At 36.8% G+C, this 12,229-nt stretch overlaps 1 protein-coding gene across 1 annotated transcript in view; it reads right to left on the bottom strand.

The window, feature by feature from the left end:
• Positions 1 to 428: 428 nt before the first annotated feature.
• The window catches only part of MIGA1 (mitoguardin 1), a 35,710-nt gene continuing 23,909 nt past the window's right edge, over positions 429 to 12,229 (bottom strand). Inside the window, exons 9-16 of the mRNA XM_033067707.1 lie at positions 7,368 to 7,486; positions 7,115 to 7,187; positions 6,692 to 6,778; positions 6,470 to 6,568; positions 6,018 to 6,152; positions 4,766 to 4,819; positions 3,990 to 4,106; positions 429 to 3,658 (exon numbers count right to left, since the gene is read on the bottom strand). Coding sequence (XP_032923598.1) covers positions 3,440 to 3,658; positions 3,990 to 4,106; positions 4,766 to 4,819; positions 6,018 to 6,152; positions 6,470 to 6,568; positions 6,692 to 6,778; positions 7,115 to 7,187; positions 7,368 to 7,486 — 903 coding nt within the window. The 3' untranslated portion in view covers positions 429 to 3,439. The remainder of the gene's footprint in view (positions 3,659 to 3,989; positions 4,107 to 4,765; positions 4,820 to 6,017; positions 6,153 to 6,469; positions 6,569 to 6,691; positions 6,779 to 7,114; positions 7,188 to 7,367; positions 7,487 to 12,229) is intronic.

Genomic DNA, 12,229 nt, shown 5'->3' with positions numbered 1-12,229 from the left:
CAACACATAAAACAGATAAAAACACGGACATACGGCCCTTCTACAGCACTAGGGGTTAGACTCTGTGTGTCCTCTATTTCATTATTTATATTACTCGATAAAGGAGGTCTTGATTCACAACTGGAGCTCAATACAGCAGTTAAGCTTGGAAGTAACCCTGAAAAAATCACCTCCTAAAACCCAGCAGAGAGACAACAGCTTGGCACAGAGCTGTATGCAACGAACCTGGACATCCCAAAAGCTGTTCCCATTCAATGTTTTTTTCATTTATATAGTAAATTCTGTGATAGTTGTTCTTCGTTGATTTCAGGCAGCAAACTCCAATTTCAGGATGACTGTTATCAAAATTCCTCCCATATTAAATAATTTTGCATTAGATTTCAAGCACTGTGCAAATTCAAGTTTCAGATACAGTTATATGAGCAACAGTTGTTTCACTGAAATATTTTATTTTATATACACAGCTGCAGTTCATTTAGGCAATAGAAAGGTCACAAATACTCTTACTGACACTTGATTTGACACATTTACTTTGATAGAAACCAAACACTACAAAAAGGAAGACATTAAGAACACATTTAAAGTAGGATTATAATTACAACTAAATTACAAATTATATAAATATTTGATTCTTTCTAATCCCTAAGCATTCAACATTTCTAATCTTAGGAGTACTGTTATGGCAGAAGAGGATGACTTTTAAATTTAGTTTGTTCTTATTAGCATGGAAAGTATCATTCAAAACTATCTAAATTTAGACACTATAAACTAAATTCTGATTATGAATTAACTAGAGTAGAACTGCATCATACTATCACTGCTATGGTGCAGCTCTGGCACTTGTGTTTGCAGAGATGGTGCACTTCTGAAATTCATCAGCCACACGGCTGGTTATCAACAAATGTTCTGTCCAGCTAAAGGGGCAGGTTGTAGAAGTGACTGCAGTTCTGTGCTGCCAGGAGAGCCATCTCCCACTCAAACTTGCACCTCTCTGGAGTTGGTTACATACTCATAGATCAATGTTTTTAGAAAAAGATTGAAAAAGACTCAGAGGAGATCAAAAGCCTTCCCACCTGGACCTGCACATTTCCCTGTCTCTCTATACCCTTCTTTTTCAGTTTCTTTCCCATTTCTCAATCAAGTGTTGGTGGCATCTTAAAAGAACCAGATCCTGTATTTCTTATTTTGGATGGCAAATGCATCAGTTCCATTTCCACTTCAATTCTGTGGACTTTTGAGAGCTCTATGAGCGCACAGAAGTGCTCCTGTTTTAAAGGGACACAAATGCTTAAGTCAGATATTATGAAGTTCTTCCCCATTTTCTAAACAGTTTGGTGTTTGATTAGACCTTTCTTATTCTTCTATTTAAAATAATCCTTTCATTTTTGACAGAAGACCATGTTTCCAGGTTTTATTTTTTTCCAAGTGTCTGGAAACATTTATAATCTCATCTGCAACTCTGTTTCTTCAAGAGCTTTTTGTACATAATATAAAAATCTCAATGTACCTTTAATTCTGTGAAGAAGTGCATTTCTATTTCTCTGTGATTATGGTAAGGAATAATTTTCTTCATACCATTTTAATAGACGAGACAAATCACAGCAGACACTTTCCTCTGTACGGGTCATACATTTGCTGTAGAATATGCAGAACACTTACTCTGTTCCTTCTAGTTCCAGCTATTCCTATCGATTCTGAATCCAACAAGACACCTTTATTATTCCATAAAATTTCTTTCATAACTAGTAAGTTGCCAAAATACACACAGCTTAAGCATACTTATCTGCTCAAAAGTTAAGTGTGGTGGGTGAAAAAAACTTCATATGCCTGTATTGAAGACAGATTGCAGAGAAAAAAAAAATACAGCATGGAGGATGGTGCCAAACTCAGCAAGTTGAATGGTGGAAATAGGCCAAAAATAGCATTTGGAATTTCTGTTTTATTACATCTAGAGTATACCCTTTTTCATTAAATAAACTATTATCAGTTGGCATTTCACACAAGTAACATGACACATTTTCATCATTTTTTGTATTTATCAAATGAGTACAACAAAGGAGCAAAATTCTGGCTTCAGTAAAATCTATGAATTACACAGGCTCTCCTTTTGAACAGCATCCTTTTGGGTTGTGTCTGACATGAAAGCTGAAATGTTTCTAGTCAAAGCTTGTTTTGATATCCTAGATTTTAGCAACATGCTGCTCGAGTATCTGAATATTTAGAATTATTCTGTAATTACTCTGTATTTCTTGACATGGGATAGATTCTTGTGGGCTGGCTTTGTGTGGCAAAGGCATGTAAGTGCAGTTTTAGAGACTAAATGTGAAGCACTGCTTCAGTTGACAGAAATTCAAAGATTACAGTTCATAGTTATTTATCACCTCTGGAACAGGAAAAGCCATTGCTGCAAGGTGCCTCATGCCTTCTGAAGGTGCTGTGCTGCTATCTGAAGTTCAGGGTTCCATGGCCTGAGCCACAGTTTTACACTGCACAGAGATGGCCACAACTGCTTAAATCTCCTCTTAAACACACACCTGACTTCCCACAAAGAAGGGAGGAAGACACAAATTATCAAATTATAAAACACTGCCTTAAATTCTGTTTCATGATTAATAAATCTTATAATACATATTTAAAAATATATTTTGAAATGCTACATATGAACTGAGAACAATATTGGTTCATTTACCACCACATTGAATAGTAATGGTTTTAGAACAAGGAAGTTTTAAATTAATTGGTGAAGCTAGCATAGCTTTTCAAATATAAATAAGTATTTTAAAACACCTTAGTGATGTTTAGATATTTTAAACTAAAATAAAGTAAAAATTGCATACTGGCAGTCATTCCTGCCCCAATGGTGCTTACATTTCCTGCACTGCTCCATCACACTGTAGTACAAAATGGCTGCTTACAGCCACACAAATGGAATTCTGGGGCAGGGGCAACATGTTCAGTTCTGTGCGTGTGATTACTTTATTGCACGTGTCACATGAATCAGAGACTGCAGATACCCCAGACAAAACACCTTCTAGATCCAGACACCTAATGATTTGGAGACTCTGCAATGAACATTTTGTACTATAAGCTTTCAAAGGAAACAACTCCATCAGCTTCACTTATGAATTATTTGTGCAAAAGTACAGTATTTCATAAATAAACTTTACCCGAATATTACAGAAAAAAGCTTTGGGATACATGAAATATAAATACAGCGACAGCTGGGCTGCAAAATTAATTTAGGTATATACAGCAATACACTCCCCAGTTCTTTTCACAGATGTACATTTAACCTCCCTGAGTCCTTTTCCATACTTAGCAACACCATGCATTCCCAGATGCTTGCTCAGTAACAGCCACAGTAGCTTCAGCACTAGAGAGAAGGGTGGCAAAAAGCACATCAGTGTGCACTCCCTGACATTTGCCAGGGGTTTGAAGCTTACTGTACTTTTGCTTCCAGGAGCCCAGCGGTCAGGACAGGCCCGTGGCCACTGACGCAGGCGCCGACGTGGCGCAGTGAGTCTGCCCCAAGGTAGGCCAGCAGCAGCTCCGTGTGCCGGATCAGCAGCTGCGTCAGGTCTTCAGCCAGGCTCTCCATACTTGAGTACCTCACCTTTTCAAAGTCAAAAATGTCTTTGAGGAAGAAAAGCACTTGATCCTAGTAGGGGGAAAAAAAAGGAACAACGTGTTTTCAGTTACAAGAAGGGAAAAAAGTATGCAATGCTAACAGCTCTTTCTGTAACATGTTCCCTAAAAGCATCTAATTATGTATTATTTTGGTGCTGAGACAGTAGTGTGCTAAAACATCCTTTGCAAAACAGTTCCAGGCTTAAAACAGTCACATGAAAGTACTTATTTCTCATAGTTTCTTACTATTAGTAACCTTAGAAAATGCAAATGTACACTAATAAATAGGATCTTAATTTATTTTAATCAGAAAGATTTTTTTTTTAATTTATAAAAGTGGTAATTAAAAAGAAGTAGCAAACCTTGAAGAAGCAGCATAGGTCATACAGGGAATTTCTAGGGCCCAAAAATCCCCAGGCCAAAACAGGGCTGATATGTTCACATATAGCATAGAAATGTGCAAAAAATCCATCAGGCACCTAGTGATGTAAAAATTGTAGATGAAAGTTACACAGTAAATTTAGTATACAGCTCTATTATTCAGCATTAAGTCTTCATAAAAGCCTAACACTTTTCTCCTTGTTCTAATAAAATCCTCCAAAGGTAAGGAGCTGTGGTACAGAGTTCTACTGAGTCCCTGCACAGAGAGGTGAGGATGCAGAGGGGCTGAGAGGAGGCTGCAGCAGAATTCCCGGTGCTGGTGAGGAACATGGTGCTTCAGGCAGGTAACAGGGCAGGAATGGAAATGATTTGGCTGTGGGGTCATGCAGGGAGAGGGGGCTGAGAATCCCAGCTCAAGCAGGTGAGATGTAATAATCATGACCTTGGTGTGCAGAAGTCTGAGATGTGAGTGAGTGTGGGGCAGGAAGTCAGAGAAGTGACTGACACCACCACCAACTGGATCTAGGTCTGAAAACCTGACCTAGTGAAAATCTTCCAGTTAAGACTTTTTGCTAAAAACAGGTATTAGGGCCCCAGGAGTTGAACTTCTGCAACTGGCAAACCTCTTGTCTAAATTAACAAGTCTACAGGACTAAGGGTTGATCACTCATTTATTTTGCCAAAGCTACAAAAAGAACTTCAAATTCTTAGGATATGATCAATACCTTTGTTCTATATAATTTCAAGGGCAACTTACCTTCATTTGCTGTCTTTTTTGCTTCAGTACTGACCAACAACTTGAAGCAACAGCCTAATTGTAAAAAGAAAAAATAAAGCAAGCCCCAAATAATTTTCCATCTCAAAGGAACTCATTTGCAGAATACTGTATTTCTATATTCTGTATTTCCAGGACATGTATTTTCTTCAGTTTCAGTCTTGTGATAACACAAAGTTTAAAACCATAGAACAGGAACTGATATAAATAACAAATTTATATGTAGTTCATACTTGCTATTTCAGATCCATCTTTGCAACATTTTTGTTAGTTAAATTCAAATGTAATTTGGCATCCTTGACTGATTTTACAGCTACCACAGTTAGCAACACTCACTGGGTTTAAGTAAGGACCAGTCTCATATATTAAAGTGTGTGTTCAGACTTTAGTAACTATTTTAGATATTAGGTGGCATGTGAACACATTGAAAAGGACTTTTTCATTTCAGCAAAAACATTCTTGCAATAGCTTCAGATTCAGCTATGGAGCTTTGTCCAAATAAGGACCTGTGAAATACAATATACCAACATCAGTACTGGGCTTTTTCCCCTCCTAGCCTTTAACTATCCTCATCTGACTCCCCTCAGTACTGCAAAGAGACTTTAATACAGACAAAGCACAATGTTACATATAACTACAAAAATATATACACATTATCTTTCTTTTTTTCCTCTAGAGGGAATATTCCAATTGAAAAACAAAAACAAAAGGAAAACTTGCAGTTTACTGATAAAAATGAATGAAGTGACAGTAGTTTCTGTAGCAGCTGACCATGGCAGAAGCCTGTGGCTCTAACAGAGAGATGAGATCTATCTGGCAAACAAACAGGCAGCTATGAAAAATCATTCATTATAATCAACAGCTGAATACCTGAATTGTATTAATTGAATTTTGTTTCCTTGCAACTCGGTTCCTTATTGCTGAATCTCTGGTCTATGAACCAAAATCTGGACCTGATGTCTAAGATGTGGCTAACGGAAACTTCCAAAATTCTAAAGAGATCCCTTCTAAAATTCCACTTCCTCAGAGAAAGGAAAGACAAGTTGAAGTATTTTCTCCAATGCATTCAATCATTCTCTGATTCGGGCCCAGACTTGTAACTTTTAAATTCTTATTATGAAAAACCTGATAATACATCTGTTAAATTCTTTTGAGAACTATCTCAGGTACATAGTCAGTACATTTGCAATGTCCTACAGATCAATTAGTATGATAATTACACATGAGTACTTACTGTTTCTTTAAAAGAGGAATTTAACCAGCGGTTATTTACTACATTCTGTATAGATATTGGTGGATTTTCTAAATCTTCAAATGAATCCATTAATATGAAGTCCAGAACAACATCATAAAAATTCAGATTTTTCACCTATATTAAATGAGAACATGATCTAAGTAACCTAGTTTCTTTTTCAGCAGTGGAATTCAGCATGCACCATATTGTAATGCTGTATTAACATGAAGATTTGCAACTGTTTTAAATGAATATTAAAAATACTTTGTCAGTAAAGGAGAAATTTAAAAAAATGTGTGGTTGCTGGTACTAAACTGGCGAATGCCATTTCTCTAAATCAGCAATATAAACAATAAAGAGGTGCCTTTCCCACAATTCTGAACTGTAAAAATTTATTTTTAGCTCCTATGGCATTAGTAATGGTAAAAGAACTTCTCAGAAATGCAACTCACTCCTCTAGCAGCAAGTTCCATTTCAGTATTATCCCAGTGATCTGTTTGTTCCAAAAAATATATCATTTCATCAAAGACATCTTCAAATTTCTTTGGATTCTGTAAAGTAAAAGCAATGAGTATCAAGCAAATGTAAAAAGAGATATGAATGATTTTCCCCAGACAGTGAATTCAGGTAGAAGTTACATAAACAACAAAACATTGGTAAAAAAAGGCTTTTACCTTTCGTGCTTTCACAATTAAAGCAGACAAAATTTTTCTTCCACTTTCAGCAAGAAATATTCTGTTTGCTGTTTCTGAAAGAATTATCTAGAAAAGGGTTCAGAAAATAGAGAAAGGTTCATTCACAGGTTATACCAAGTAACCTTAAACATTTCAATCAATTTTCATGTAATTATCACCTCTAGTGTAGTTAGCAAGTTTCTAATAAGGCTTGGGTGCAAAGGTTCCAAAGCTAATCATAAAATCTGTACTCCTCTGCAAATACATCTAATTTTACAATGACAAAAATGTGAAAGCAACAAGAAATCACATAAATATAGATTACATTATAAAAATGCTTGCACAAACAATAACAGTCAGTTTCAATGCCATGTACTTTAGTTTAGGCTTAACAAGGCACACAAATCACTCCTTACTGTTTACCTGGAAAGCTTGTCGAATACAATGAAGCTTAGCAAGGAAGTCACTGTCTCCTAGACATTCAAACATTTCAGTCCTATGCAAAATAGAAAAGTTTGCAAAGACCATTAAAAAAAGCAGCACAAGAATATCCTAAGTCTAATTGCTAGAAAAAAATACCTAGTACAAGTAACTTCTAAAAAGTGATTTCTAGACAGAATATTAAACTTTAATTCTCGCTTTTCCTAGAAATAATTAAATAGACATCAATCAATACCTTAACACCCGTGAATAAATTTTGCCTTCTTCTGCTAAGTGCATGGCTTCTTCATACAAGGGGCAGTGGCAAAGGGAATCCAGACCATACGTGCTACGAATATCTCTGTGCTCTGAAAGCTGAAAAAAAATTTTTGCAAGTTCATTAAAGAGCTTGCTTATGTCATTTTTGTAAAGATAAAACAAATTAAAGAAGTTTTCCTGGTGTTTTACTGAAAGATGAATCTTTTTCTGCATCTGCTTCAAACAAAGGGGTAACAATCAACAAGTGAACAGAACAGATACACCAGGTCATAAGACTTGACTTTGTAACTGTTAAAATCTGAAAGCTACAGTTTCAAGCTTCATAAGTTTTTAATTAATAAAATTAAGGCAGCTTACTTTTGTGTTTAATTTGCCTAGTTAAGTTTTTGTATTGTCTAGTTAAATAAATCTTATGAGTCTCAAAGCTGTTCAAAGATAATAATTGCCAGGACACAGAGTACAGAATGATTGCACCATACGATTCTTTAGGAAGCTGGAAATAGTAACACTCTCCCACCCGTTTTAGTTTCACTGGTAAATAAGTCTGACAGTTGCCAAAGCACATTGTATAAACCATGGGCATTCAGTGTTATACTACAGGCTCCCTAAAAGGTTTTCATTATTGGCAGTTTTAATTCTATGGTTAACATAGAAATAAAGAGGAACTTTTAGACATTTTTAAAGAAAGAAAAACCAAAACCAGATTCATAAATCAAAGCACATAAATAATACAGAGAGCTCCTGTTTACAGGGTATCACATTTAACCCATAAAATAGTGTCTAGCTACAATTTCACTACAAAGATTACTCATGTTTTCAATAACAAAAAAAGGTAATTCTGATGTTTATGCATCATTCAGTTCAGTTTATGACAACAAAATTATTTCTAGTTTGCCTTTTTTTTTTTTTTTAATATACATATATCCTGCATGAGGCAAACAAACCTGTGCTTCTAGGCTATTAAAATTGAGCACAGAAACATCAAAAATAACTCTCAAGGTAATTTAACTATGTAAAAGATTATTCTCTATCTTAGAATGACTTTAAAAAATCATATTGAAGTATTACTTTATGTTAAAACTCCATTAAAATTTTCAACTAAACAAATGCTGAGCAGCTTCTCCTGCCACTGAGGCCACACAGCCAAGTATGATGAACTTCAGGCAAATCACCTTCCTCAGGTTTTTATGAAACTGAGTATGACTGAATTAGAACTGGTGATTTCCACAGTTAGATGCAGGTGATCAGCAGGTGATGTTAGATCAGCACCTGAGGTGATAACATCTTTACACATGAAGATGGCTGATCATTGCCTTTGGGATCACAGATTAGCTCAGGGATTGATACATGGGAATTGGGTGAAGCCCTTGAATATATTCAGCTTTTTTTAATAGAAAACAATTCCTCTCGTGCTAACAGATGAAGTAAAATATCAGGAGAGAAAGGTCTGTTCTTCCCCTGAGAAGAAGATTTGCACTACAGATTGAAGATCTAACAAGTAATATTTGGAAGGGGAGAACAAATTCCTCTACCACTGACTTCTCTCGGCATGCAAAAAGGGAAGGAGAGAAAAAGCAAACAAACCAAAAACCAGAAGCCAAATGTTTAATTACAAAAGGTGAATCCAGACAGGCACAGAAGTTGCACCATTAATGCTCCTGGAGTCATCATGGGTTTTCTAGTATGTAAAAATATATTGCTATACCAGTGTTTTATGTATGGACACAAAAAGTATATGGATATAGCAATATATAGATGTAACATAGATTATTATGCTTTAAATGATCTTGGAACCAGTGGGGTCATTCTTTGAGATTGAATAAGCTGAAAGCATGGCTTTAAACATCCTGTTTAAAGTGAAACTTGTTAAAGATGATTTGTAAAGATACATCCACATTCCTAATGTGGAAGAGTTCAGCTATTAGGAAAATTCTCACAAACTATATTCAATATTTAACAAGATGCAGAGTATACAACATTTTCTAGATAAGAACCTCCCAAGATGACATCTAAAGGAAAATGAACTCTTCACTGTAAAGGCTTACTACCTTTGAAGAAAAAGGTGGGCAGAAAGGTTAGTTCTCAGTTAGATGCTCACTATAAGTACCTTGTGTAAATTGCATTCCTGATATGTATTCAGGCACCTGCTTTTTATCCCACGATGTACCCCCAAGCACCACAGAACTGTCCTCAACAGGGTTTTGGTGCTAATCAGAAGCCAGAAAGCTCCAGCATCCAACATCTTGGCATCACAGGTAAGCTGGACACTTGCAAGCTCCCCGAGTCCTTTCCTGCCACTCTGTAGTGGTCACATCTGTGCACAGCCACTGCCACTCTGAGACTCTTGACCCACCTCTAGGGATGACAAGGAGCTGTGTCACAGCTACCAACAGCAGCCAGGAACACACAGGCTTGTGATGATGGACTGGATGTGCCAGCCCCTAAGTGTCTGCTACTTCCTCTGTGTCAGGGAGGTACATGGAGAGGAAAATGAAAAATGAAAATGCAGACAAAGAAGAGATAAAAGATGACTGACACTCTAGCAGCAATCTCATCTTGTAAGGCTTTACTTGTGTCCATTCAAGGCTCAAGAAAGAGAGACCAGTCAGTGACCACCACAGGAACATTTATGATGACCTGCAGGGGACACCTAAGATCATTACATTAAATAACACATACATCTTCAAAACTCCAAAGCTTGCAGTTCTAACTTGTGTCTTATTAGGCCTGCCTTGCTGCAGAGCAACCTCTGAAGATTACAACATGGATCAGATTGTTCAGATGCTAATCAGTTCTCTCTGGACAGTTAAGCTTTAGGGTTGTATCTGCAGTAAAGAGATGCTGAAATCATTGCACTAAACATCAAACCTTTGCCACTTGCAATCGTTTTTAGGTCTGGGATGCCCTGACTGCTTTGGTTTAAGGAACAGGCTCAGTACTCTTATTTGCCACCCACGAGTTGTTTCTTAATAAATAGAAAAAATTCTCAGCTGTGCATCAAGACCTTGTTGACTACCAAAATAACCACCTACATGAATGTAACAAAAATAAACAATGCTAGACCTTTTAGGAATTCTTGCTTGCTTCCCCTAATAGAGAGGTCACTTTACAGGCACAATCAGCATTCCTAACATTCTAAGATAAAAAAGTTGATGATAATCTCTTTTAAATATAAAAACACTCAGAGAAAATATTTCCTTAAAAAAAGTAAGTAGCTGTAGGATGAAAGTGAAAAATGTTTGGGGAGTTGGAAGATGTGATGGTGATTAGTAACTAAAACATTTGAAATGGCATTTTAATAAATTGAAATGATGAAGTGGTGTGTTCCACCTAAGGTCTGGAAGAAAACAGGAAGGCTGGTACTGATAAAAAGCAGCAAACGCTTTATTCACAAGTCTAAAAAATCTCCCAAGCTTTGGACTAACTTAACATTTTAACAAGGAAAGCAAAGTTTATTTGATAATAGACCTATAGATTAAGTACTAGTCAAAACATAAATCATGATAAACGCATGTGCACTGAACAAGGAAGAAGCAGCAACAAAGTTCACTGTCAGAGAGAGCAGGAAAGGGATTCTGTTAGGAAGATGGAAAAGAAGCCAGGAAAGAGAGGGCAGAGGCTTTTATCTGGCACACTCACTGCTGCATTGTTGCCAAAGGTGGCAGCTATTTTAAACACAGTAGATGGGAAAGCAAGACTATGAAAAGCATCCTAACCCTCATCAACACAAGCTGACAGCAGCCAGGCTCAAATGGGGAAGAAAATACCACTATTTATCACAGTAGTGATAATTATTATAAGTATTAATAACTTAATTAGGGAAAATAGTCATGCTTTCCATCCTTCCTGCAGTGCTTCAAGAGTCTAAGTGTGTTTGACAACAGAAGCCAGTCTGGTCATGGGGATGGCAACTGTGTCTAAATTGTCTTTATAAGGATTCAGGCACCTGTCTGACAGACACAACTCTGTATGAAAAGTCATCAAATGGGTGATTCTCAGCACGTTCTTGATCACCAGCCATAGCCAAGATGAAGTTTTGGCACACCCTCCTGCTATCCTGTAGAGCTCATCAAAAGGGCACGTGATGCTAACCCTGCCAAACTGTCCCAGTTTTGTACAGCTCTTTCCTATATTTTGTTCTAATATAACAGCATGGCGCTCTTGTTGCCTCCTAAGCAGCATCCCTATCAGTTTCCATTCAAGCATCTATCTGTGTCTTGTTTATGAATGTTCTCTCTCCTGCAGGCAGGGAGCTAAATTTGACCTGACTGTGTGTCAGCACTGAAACATGAACACAGTTTCCAGTCTCCAAAATCAGAGTCACACAGAATACTTAGTCCTGGTCACTGGGACAGGATGCAGTGTAGAAGGAAGCCAAGGAACTGTCATCACACAGCTTGCAGCATGATGAGGCCACAAAAAATGGTGCCATGTTCTAATTTCCTGGAAGGTGAAATTATTAATTCCAGTAGGGCATAATCACAGAGCAGTATAAACACACATGAACTTCAGATTTAAAAACTTTGTTAGACATTTCTATCAGGACATGGAGTTTAGGACAGTTACTAGTATTGTAACTGCAATCAGGGAGTTTATGATGAAAGAACTGCTTTATTTGACCCCTAGATGAGACAAATCTGAAGTTGGAAAAGCCTCAGACTTCTTAGCCTAAATTAAAACACCCTACTGTTTCCCCAGGGCAAGAAAAAGAAATTTAAGAAGTAGACAAGCAAGAGGAAGCTAGTTGACATGATCATGTCTAGAATAAAAGAATCTGCCATGTCCATTCTAATCCTGTTAAACCAAAGCAATTACTGTTCTCTACTAATAACTGAATAC

Source organism: Catharus ustulatus, chromosome 9, assembly GCF_009819885.2.
Source record: "Catharus ustulatus isolate bCatUst1 chromosome 9, bCatUst1.pri.v2, whole genome shotgun sequence".
NCBI classification, from domain to species: domain Eukaryota; kingdom Metazoa; phylum Chordata; class Aves; order Passeriformes; family Turdidae; genus Catharus; species Catharus ustulatus.
Note: the sequence above shows the minus strand (reverse complement) of the source record. Positions and strands in the feature narration are given on the sequence as shown.